This window comes from Haliotis rufescens, unplaced genomic scaffold, assembly GCF_023055435.1.
Source record: "Haliotis rufescens isolate VD_foot unplaced genomic scaffold, xgHalRufe1.0.p SCAF_11, whole genome shotgun sequence".
In the NCBI taxonomy this organism is placed as follows: domain Eukaryota; kingdom Metazoa; phylum Mollusca; class Gastropoda; order Lepetellida; family Haliotidae; genus Haliotis; species Haliotis rufescens.
Window position 1 is genome coordinate 29,995,845 of NW_025963791.1, and position 11,857 is coordinate 30,007,701.

Sequence of the window (11,857 nt, forward strand, 5' to 3'; positions counted from 1 at the left end):
CTGTACATATGCAGAGCTTCAAAAAGTAATCGACAAACTAAAACCATGATCGGAGCGAATGTGGGATTTGAACCCACGATCACAGGATTCTGGCACGCCTAAGGGACGCAACTCTACACGGCGAATAGCGGCACTTATATAAATGGGCCATCCGGTGTCCCTGGGCGCTTATTAGATTAAATATATTTAATATAGAACATGTATACAATGTTTGTAGAAGGAAAGATAGCATTTGGCGCTATTGATTTCCGATTTGGCTGCTACATGCAACCATTAACGAAGTTTACAGTTTTAATATCTATTTATATATAACCGAGAAAACATCAAGTGCTAAAATATGTTGGTGGTTGTGTAAACAATGATTAATATTATCACATAATAAGTCTGTTTTGTGTTGGGACATCATCCGAATCGCGCGCTGCGTCTTCACAGCCTACATGCACGTACAGAACATATTGATCCTGTTGAAAGATCACTTTTATAAAACTTTATACATACATATTATCGTTTCACACCTGCGTCTGTGAGCGGGAGATGCTGACAGTTTCGTTACGACCTATATTCTCTTGTTAAAATATACTGAACAACAAAAGTTCCTGTGACATTGACCCAAGATTTAATGCAAAGTTATGTTCTTTTACCAAATCTGAAACAATTTCGGTTTGCAACAGATAAAAGACTCCTGTAAGTGTTCAAATGGTTTAATTTGCCATACTGACTTCAGAAAATGCGTGATTTCATAAAAAAACAAACATGAACATGCCAAAATGTCAATTTACAAATCAATAGCGTGTGTGTCCACCTCTGGTTGCGATACAAGCAACACATCTTCGTCTCATGGAATGGACCAGGCGTCGCACAAAGTCCTGTGGGATATCTGTCCATATCTGCTGGAGCATGTTTGGAAGTTCCTTGAGTGTCTGTGGAACACGTGGTTGACGTCGAAGGCGCAGATCCATCTCATCCCACATGTGCTCGATTGGTGAGAGATCAGGGGAGCGAGCCGGCCAGGGGATGACATTCACGTTGTTTTGTTGAAGAGAATCCTGAACAAGTCGAGCAATATGAGGCCGGGGGTTGTCATGTTGAAAGGTAATGTCTGGGCCATGACGACGCAAAAAACGGTAGAACAACAGGGCCGATGATCTCGTCGCGGTAGCGCTGTCCATTGAGATTTCCCTCTACCACTATCAAACGCGTCCTCTGTCTTGCTGTAATCCCACCCCATACCATAACGCTGCCGCCCCCGAACCGATCTTCTTCCATGACACAATGATTGACGTAACGTTCACCTCGACGTCGGTACACTCGAATCCGTCCATTGCTGTGGCTGAAGTGAAAACGAGACTCGTCAGTGAATAGAACTTGTCCCCACTGCATGGCCATCCAGCTTAGACGCTGTCTGCACCACTGTAGGCGTGCTTGAGGGTGGTTTCCTGTCAAAATGGGATGTCTGGCGGGTCTTCTGGCGACAATCCCTGCACATCTGAGGCGACGACGTACGGTGAAGATATTCGTCGAAGGCCAGGGATGCTTCTTGCAGTCACTGTTGCTGGCTGGAATCGATTTCGTAGGTGTGTTGTTCGAATCTCTGACTGCATTCGTCTGTTGCCAACATTGCCATAAACACCAAATGGTGTTTCTGTGGACGTTAAATTGTCTTGCAACATCACGTTGACTTGATCCTGCTTCAAGCATACCAATGGCTCACAGACACTCATTTTCGGACAGGCATGGCATTTCGTAATGTTGAATAATTGCGTAATTTTCTGAGTGGTTGTTGACAGCACGATGCTAAACAATGGATATGGAATCCCGTTAACGCACATGTTTTCACACCCTTTCTTGGGTAGTGAAATGCATGGGACTTGCATAAAAGTCAAATTTTGCATGGAATCATGCTTTTCTGTAGCAGTTGCGTTTTTTGTGACTTGATTCCATACATGTATTACAATATTGAAAACCAAACTTTACTTGTTTGAAAAATACACTAAAATATTGGTGTCACAGGAACTTTTGTTGTTGAGTATATGTTTGTACTGCAGTACATCTACTTAAAGAAGTAACTATGACCTCATGTTTCCCTGACATTCTACGACAGATTTGTGACTTAGGTGCCTAGTACAAGAACTCGACACTCATTGGCACAATGACCCAAGACTCAACGACACAATAACCCAAGACGCAGTGACACAATAACCCCAGACACAATGACAAAAAGACAGAGTTACACAATAACCCAAAACTCACTGACACAATGACCCAAGACTCACGGCACAATAACCCAAGACGCATTGACACAATTACCCTAGATACAATGACACAAAGACACAATAACCCTAGACACAATGACACAACGACACAATTACACAATAGCCCTAGACGCAATGACATAAGACACAATGACACAATAACCCAAGACACAATGACACAATGTTCCTAAACGCAATGACACAAAGACATAATTACATAATAACCCTAAACGCAATGACACAAAGACACAATTACACAATAAACCTTAACACAATGACACAATTACCCAAGACACAATGACACAAAGACATAATTACACAATAACCCTTGACACAATGACACAATGACACAAAGACACAATTACACAATAAACCTTAACACAATGACACAATTACCCAAGACACAATGACACAAAGACATAATTACACAATAATCCTTGACACAATGACACAAAGACATAATTACACAATAACCCTTGACACAATGACACAATGACCACAGTGTTTGCGATGACACCATAAACAGCTTTCTGCACAAGTTATCAAATTATAACCCCATTTCATTATTACTATGTGCTCTAACTGAAACAATTAATCAATTAAATGCATTTAATGTACAGAGGAACATGACATTTGCATTTTTACAGTGTGCCAGTTTACAGTACCACGTCGAGGTATCAACTTCTGAACTATTGGTGCGCGTTAAAATTAAAATATTTAACATTTTTGAAGGTCATGAGAAACCATTATGGCAAGTTATCTGTGATTAAGGTAATATCTAACATATTGAGAAGTGCTTGAAGTCCTTGAAGCACTTAACTCAATCACCTCTTCTTCTTTGGAAGATTTAAAGCATACCAGTGTTAAATAAAGCTGAATATTGACCCGATAGGTTCTCGAAGGATTTGCAATACAATTTCTATTATTTCAAATGCATCGTTACATGAGGGTGTTCATGTCATGCTGAATATCTAGCTATTTTTCCCCCGTTCCTTTTCAAAGAAACAGACATTTTCACTTATGACTTTCTTTTTTTATCCATATACGCATTCAAACGGCATCTAACGATCCTGGTCAGTCTTGACAATTATGTTGTTTACGCGGAAGTGTGGTTAAGCAATATAGCACATACATGTCAACCCTCATAACAGTATCAGCACGTCATCGATTGTCAGTTCGTATCAATAAATTCTTATGATCACTATTGAGCAGACTTGCGATGAAGTGCTATCAAATGCTCGCACTTTAAGGAAATCTTTAATTCGCTTTTCAAGAAATATATCAATATATATTAAATTTCCCTCCAATTGTTTAAAATATCAGCATTATGTAGGTCATGTATCCAAATGGGGGATAACCTACATTTGGGGTTTGAGGTTGTCTAAATGTATAATAGATACCTCTAATTTGAATTACGAAACAGTTGATTTATCACGATTCCACCATGATGGCAGGAGCGCTTTGAAAAAGATGCTCTCGTGAACAAGTGCTTACCCATGGGCAAATATACCGAAAATACATACCGAAAATAAAACGATATTACTCAAGTTCAAGATTAATTACGTGTATTCAAAATAATGCACCATTTGTAACTCCCCTGTAACAGTAATACATAATTCGGAATGGCTATCTTTCCACTTCGAACTTCAACATGGCTGAACTTGACCTACTTCCTTCATTGCCAAAGGCAGCCAAAAGAGTTGCTCACGATGACAGTACTCTTTCCACAGTGGCCCGGAGCATTCTATAATTATGTTCACCATTTGGTTAAAATTATCCTGCCAGCACAACCTCAATGCCAACGGAACCAACCTGAAGAATGGCTGAATACCGCCGTTTTGACATGACGACGATTCAGCATTGTACGCCATGAGTCTGAGAGACTGCACTTTTTCGTGACAGATGATTGTGTGGCTCTGACACAGTTTCGAAAGTGTGTCTGACTTAATTGTGTGTTCTGAAATAGATTTCATCATGTTTGATAAGCTGTTGCTCTGATATTGAACATATACAATCCTAATGAGTTATCGGCAGCTATTGTTAAATGCATCGATGCGGCCATTGATAAATCGATGTTTTCATACGCAATGTCTTAACCAATTGAATTAGATACCTGATTGTGATCTTGGTTTGACCAGTCATAATCAATCATTCCTCGTGGTAGAATATGATTTAGTCCTTAAAAAGATAAATTCAAATAAGCCCAAATTTTGATAAACTTCATATCTGCATCATGTATATACACATGGTATCATCACTATTTGATCCATATTTATGAACAGATTCTTATGATCTATGACAATGGACTCTAATTCAAGCAGAATTTTCTTCTGATTGCGGACCGGGATCTGTGGCTTTTATTTACGTGAACCAAGTCTATTTGTCTGCTGGTGATCATGTTGCATTTAACGTAGCATTTTACTAAAATACTAAAAGACAAAACCGCCCCACTGCGCTGCAGACGGGGTGCTACAACACGAATATGGTTCAGATTGCAGTCCTCGGGATTGGAATAAACCCATTCTACTCCAGCAAGCTGTCAATGTTTGGCTGCATGAAAAGTTGGTAGTCTCACTGACGAAGTCTCAAATGATATAGCCATTATTTGTAAAGATCATCACATAAGTTGTATAATCAATGAAGTTGGAATAAGTCAAATAATGTCACACATAATGCCAATATGTTACCCCAGGAAGAAATCTGCTAACACTATGCATCAGTACCATTGACTCAAAAACCTGAAAACATGTCCATTCCTGTTTTGTACTGGATTCCAAAATTATGATTTTTGTTGTAATCTCAGAAATTAAACAAGTTCAATTATATCAAAATATTTGATTGTTCAACTTTCACCACTTTCCCACCCGGCAAACGTAATGACAAAATTAATTCCTTGATCCATGGGGCATTTGTCTTTTAACGTGGTGACCATAGATATTGTTACTTCTCTATCTTCACAGAATCAGGGTACCTTGTCAAAAATGAAAGCAAATGTCATCTCAAGTTTACTGAGAAAACAATATGTGCAAATTGCTGGACAGATAACATCAATGTGGAATATGGAGATGGGACATTTTGGCAAGACGTAGGCATCCCAATTGTCGCCAGTTGTGCTCCCTTCCTTGCTGGTTCGGATTTCTGCTCGGAATGGCAAAATCAAAACAGGGTAATTTGGTCAAGAAGTTGACCTTAAGCTTCAGGTATGTGATGATCTGATATCGTTCAATAATGTCCAAACGGACAATTCCTTTTTACTGATTTACCCACCTGAGCTAGAAATATAAGACACCATAAGATTCACATTTAGATCTATGCATAAAGATTCAGGTGACAAAAAATACCCTCGAGACTTGACGACAGGAGTGATGACTTAATTTTTCCACAAGGGAAATTTCCTTTCATGGCGAACAATATTCAAACCTTTGGTGTTCACATTTCACAACTTTTTGAGGCACAATTGAGAATGCTCTGTTTTTCAAAGTTGTCTAGAGTATCATACGACTCTTTCCCAAATGTTACTTATACGACTCTTTCCCAAATGTTACTTAATCAGGGTTACAACAGTTAGAACAGTCAAGGCCTTAGTAAATTTTGGGGTGTTGTTTTTTAACAAATGATCTGAACTTCAATATTTCCTCGATATCACATTTCGTAACACTACAGGTGTGACTTAAGAAGAGCTGTGTCCTTTAAGAACTAACTAGAGAACTATCCAAAGCTAAAGTAGCTGCAATATGACATAGCGTTATTAACTTTTTTTAATCCTGAAGGTGCGACTAAATTGAAAAATATATCATTCTATACATGGCTATTTCCAGTCTATGTTTTGACTTTGTATTTAGGGGGAAGGTGTGGTAGCCTAGTGGTACACGCGTTCGTTCGTTACGACAAAGAACCGAGTTCGATTCCCCACATGGGTATAATGTGTGAAGCATATTTCTGGTGGTATTGCTGGAATATTGCCGAAAGCGTCATAAAACCATTTCCACTCACTCACATTGTATTTAGTGCCATATGTCCATCTTTCAACATATTTCAAGCTTTGAAATTATGGCTGTGTATATAGCGTAACGATAAACACATATAATAATAGTACTCACATAAATTCAAACCGACTGCAAATGTCATAGATACTTTTAAAACTGTTACCCAGAGAAGCATCGTTCCGGAGGACCTATTTCTGAAAAAAAGGAAGATTTCAGAAGTGTATTTCTTTCATGTACAAATAAGGTTAATGTCGTAATAGTAATCATTTTTCTTGAAAGATTATGGAACCACTCGAACCTGCAACTATGTCCGTTCAAACAACTGGCATGCGAAAAATATACATGTATCAAGTATTAAGAAAAACAAATTGTCATTTGAAAACTTTCTGAAGACTTTAATCAATATATTTCGGATAGAAAAATCAATTGCACACAAAAACAATACAATAAGACAGTTTGTCATAAAAATGGAAAAAAAATGGCAAATGAATTGTCTAGTTAATGTCTCTATTTTGAACACGAACAATTTCCACTAATGTGCTGTAAGGATTTAGCTTCACACTAAGTTAATGAGGACCCCAATAAGTATGGCAAATGTAGCCTGCTCGTTCACCACTTGTGAACATTGTTGTACACCTGTAGCCAACTAAAGTTTGCTGTCTGATGTACAGGTATCTTAATACGCCTAATAAGTATACTACATGTCATATTACTCTATGTAAAACTAGGTAACATCATATACTGAATTGAATAAAAAATATTTAAAAATCAACAACAAAAACTGTATGATTCCATACACAATAATAACTGAATGGGGCAGTGCGGAAGCCTGGTGGTTAAAGCGTCCGCGCGTCGCGCCGGTGACCTGGACTGGTATGAAACCCATTCTTGGTGACCCCTGCAGTGATATTGCTGGAATATTGCCAAAGCGGCGTAAAACAATATCCACTACCTCACAATAATAAAAAATTAAAGAATTACATATGTGCACATCTGAGTTATTAAGGAATAGTAAAGACATAACGGTTCGCGATGGTAAAAAGACTATAATCTCAGCGCAAGTACCATGAAAGTACAGTTTAGAGAGATCGAAGTAGGCCTTCACCTTTATTTTTGCCTGAAGGCACATTGCTGAACGCATTGTATTTTATATAAACCTGATATATGTATCTATAACAAGGTATTTCAAATGTGCCTTGTGAGAGTAAATATGATAGATTTTATGGAACAAGTACTAGATGGATAGAGTTTATGGATCAAGTGATGATCAAGTATATTGCAGGATTTAGTGTGCACATCCATGCTTGCAACACAATAGGCTTTGAGCGTAAGGCGTAATTCTACCATCATGGGTGCCGTTGTACAAAACAACCTTAGCGCTACGACTGTCGTAAGTCTATGTTAAGGCATGGGAGTTACGATCACCTTAGCGCTAAGACTTTTAAGGATCAGGCGTTCTGATTGTTCCGGCAGTGATATAGAAGCTATGTTAGACCATGATGTTGTTTATGGCCGCAAACCCACCGGCAGGATTTTCCAAATACTGATCTTACTTCATAAGCGTTGCTAAATAACGTGTTGTGGTTCCTAGATTATTCAAAGCCAGTGGGGCAATATTTTTATGCGGCATAGTTTTCAAACAATGATTGAGCGAGTGTAGGTATTCTCGGTAACATGTTATAGTGTGTAGTGTTTACTTTAGAGTGAGAGAGTGAGATGGATTTTACGCCGCTTATGGCAATATTCAACCACTTACGGAAGGGAACACCAGAAATAGGCTTCACACACTACCCATGTTGGTAATCGAATACGGCCCTTCATTTTCTGTGTGACCAACGCTTAAAGGATATCGGCGTGATATAACTATATTGTCTTATTTGAGTTGTTTATATAATTTGGTGTACATTATGGTACATATGGAAGATAAATCAATGTCACTGATCCTAGTACTTTCACCTTCTTCTTAACCGATGCCACATCATTCTATAAACAAGTTGCCATTTGTCATATTGGGATGGAGATAAATCTACTGTGTTTTCAATTTAGAAAGACCGCCTCCGTGGTCTAGTGGTAGAGCGTCCGCCCGGAGAGCCGGGGTTCGATCCCCGACCGCGTCATACCAAAAGACGTTAAAAAATGGTACTTGTTGTTACCCAGTCTGGCGCTCGGCATTAAGGGGCTAAAACAAGGACTGGTCGGCTCGGAGTCAGTATACTGTGTCTGCGTGGGTTTTTCATGTTAAACTGCGGCATGGTATCTCAGTGAGCTAGCACTATAAATCGGCATCAGTCCGGACTAGTACAAGCAGCCAAACAAACACACACACACACGTACATGCACGTCGCTATATAAGTGCAATAATCTTGGACGCGACGTTAAACCCCATTTCACCTCAATTTAGAAAGCCATTGAGTTTAACGCCGCTTTGAACAGTATTCCAATCATATCACCTCGTGTCGGAGGAGGAAAGCCCGAAATGACGCAGGTCTCAGACGTGAACCACTTTGGTGAAACCCATGGGTTCAAGTTAGAGACTTGGAAATATAACAACAATTACTGCAAAGCATGTAACATAGGTATAGGTGTTGAGACGTCCGGCCATATTGTCATATCTCATAACGCTACAGATGAGACTTAAGAAGAACTGTGCAATTGAAGAACCAATCAATGGATCAGTTAATTGCAAATTCATATATGGTTATTAACGTGTGCCAGTAATTGGGGCTAAAAGGTTCGACTGAAATCAAAAGCATTGTAAATATTACCATGCTCAACAATCCATTGCGTTTTTCCTGTGTACGTTTTGACGTTGTAGTCGTTTCCTTGTGTAAAAACCTTCTCTGTATGTTTAGCGAAATCAATAATACGAGACAACTGTACAAAGAGTGTACGATGGATGTTCAAAGAGTGTACGAATGTGTATTTCCTCCTTGTTATCTATGGCTTACATTACCTACTAAATCCGTATTTTCTAACAAACATAGTGCGATTTTGATTTCTTTATTCAGTACAGTACAGGCCACAGGCCCTTTGTGCAAAATGTATGGCATATTTATGGCAACAGTCACAATGATAAAATACGTGTTCTCTCTTCTTTACTGTGATACAGATATTTAGCGATATTAATAATCAGCTTTGTGTTGGTTGTAGATAAAAGAATATTAACCTTATGGACATTTGGGTGTAGATAATATTTGAAGGAATATTGAGATGGCGTAGGTGAGTGTATGCACACTTTCTTTTAAAAAATTGACAATATTCTTGTCATACATTATGTTGATATTAGTTCCAAAAGTTGCAGCTGAACCAGGTGCTTCTGGTAGGGCAGGACATGTTCACCCGTTTCGCGAACACCGGGTGCCATCACTGATCTATTTATATAATTTTCACCGCTCGTTTGCCTTGTAGGCCCAATGGAAACTGTTTCGTTTCATAATCAAGAGGACCGCCTCCGTGGTCTTGTGGTAGAGCGTCCGCCCGGAGAGCGGAAGGTCCAGGGTTCGATCCCGGGCCGCGTCATACAAAAAGACGTTAAAAGATTGTACTTGTTGTTACCCTGTCTGGCGCTCGGCATTAAGGGGCATTAAGCATTAAGGGGCTAAAACAGGGACTGGTCGGCTCGGAGTCAGTATACTGTGTCTGAGTGGGGTATTCATGTTAAACTGCGGCATGGTATCTCAGTGAGCTAGCACTATAAATCGGCATCAGTCCGGACTAGTACAAGCAGCAACACACACATACACGTGCATGCACGTCGCTATATAAGTGCAATAATCTTGGACGCTACGTTAAACCCAATTTTACCTCACCTCACCTCATAATCAAGACTGGTTATTTTCTTGCGTTGACGGTTAGGATTTCACTGTTTGTCAGCACCATTCTCATGGTCATTGGTTTCGCCAACGTCAAATAAAGCCTGATGACCCCACGGGTATATGTAAGGTGTCTTTTGGGGGTTAATCAATAGTACACAATATTACTTTTAAATGGCAACTGCCTGATCGGCAATGTTTTCCAACGTTTCTTGATTAGACCAGAAAATCAAAACACAATGGAAAAGAGACGAATGTTTAAAAGAAATTATAATTAAAATGTTTGGGGTCAAGTCATCTGTTTGAAGTGGTGAACAGCTAACTCACTAAAGAGTAATATTTTAGCACGGGTCGCATAATGGATTTAGACTGAAATACGCTGGAACTGCAATCAAACGCATTTCTGATCTGTTACATGTGTTGTGAGATATGATCAATCTGATAAAGGAGCCATTAACACAATGTATGTTTGCGCGCCGTGACAGTGTCATGAAAGAGTTCCCAAATGAGATCAGGCCATTGTGATTAAAGCTGAAATGGGGGTAATTTCTAACAGGGGTTAGTCGCTTTTATCATACAAATGTCTGAGCTATTCAAATCTGATATATTCTATTTTTTGTACAATATTTAAAAGTTAATATTAGTAGGTTTAACGCAATACATGATACAGTTTTCTGGTGCAAACATAAAATATAATATATGTAATATATACATCCCACACAATACAATAAACATTGATACAAGCGTTACTAATTATGACATTTGAAAATCTACCAAAACATGATTTATAAAAATAATACTTTCAGTACGTTGTACATGCTAGTAACGGAAAAGATGTCAACTTTATTGTGAGGAACACAACGTTTCGGAGTATATATGCTCACTCCTTCATCAGGTGAATGAATGACATGAGGCAGAGACCATATGTAAGTACATGTAAGGACAACAAAATAATAAGATAACGAAAGGATAGCAATAGACAGTGAAAGCCCGAACTTAAGTACTGGCTTCCATACCTTCAGCGCTAATTACTGTAATGTTTTGGCTTCCTTTGTCTATTGCTAATCACCTATCAGCCCCAACCATCTGTTGGCTTCCCTTGTTATTTTCTACCCTTTTTTATTTTCTACCTTTGGTTATCTCATTATTTCGTTGTCCTTACCTGCACACATATATGCTCTCTGCCTCATGGCATTCATTCACCTGATGAAGGAGTAAGCATATACTCCGAAACGTTGTGTTCCTCATAATAAAGAAGTTGACATCCTTATATTCTCTTCCTTATGTGTATCACTTCTAAATGCCTTTCAAAGAGCTAACACAGTTTTGTCAAGACGTTTCTTTAAATAATTTAATACTTACCATCAAGGAGGTGACAAAGACGATGATGTTTTACCTTAGGTAATCGTCACAATGGCAGAACTATAATTGTTCAATAAAATATGGAATATACATACAGCGACAAGGGAAGACACAGATAAATCCTCGGCCACATTATACCAAGGAAATCCAATATTAGTCAGTAATGCAGTTGTCGACATCACGATCGATGCCACCGACCCAGCAGACCGCTAGGTGGCAGTAGTGATGCTTATGTAAATAATGCCAAAATAAATACCTTGGGTGGTGAAGACCTCGCAGGATGATAAGAAGCGATAATGCCTCTGGTAAAAGCACAATCTATAAATCTATAGTTTTTCATCGTGGGAGAAATACTGAAATATTGATCGAAGACTCAGTGTGAGAGTTAGCATTGCGCCGTCGGTAAAGCTTTTCTAATCAAGTGTTTGAAAGGGATGGTCCTTGA

At 38.9% G+C, this 11,857-nt stretch overlaps 1 protein-coding gene across 1 annotated transcript in view; it reads right to left on the reverse strand.

Moving 5' to 3' along the window:
• LOC124132591 (glutamate receptor-like) overlaps positions 1–11,563 on the reverse strand; it is a 45,320-nt gene extending 33,757 nt beyond the window's left edge. The window contains exons 1-2 of the mRNA XM_046496569.2: positions 11,413–11,563; positions 6,353–6,432 (exon numbers count right to left, since the gene is read on the reverse strand). Of these exons, the coding sequence (XP_046352525.2) occupies positions 6,353–6,413 (61 nt within the window). The 5' untranslated portion in view covers positions 6,414–6,432; positions 11,413–11,563. The remainder of the gene's footprint in view (positions 1–6,352; positions 6,433–11,412) is intronic.
• Positions 11,564–11,857: the final 294 nt, after the last annotated feature.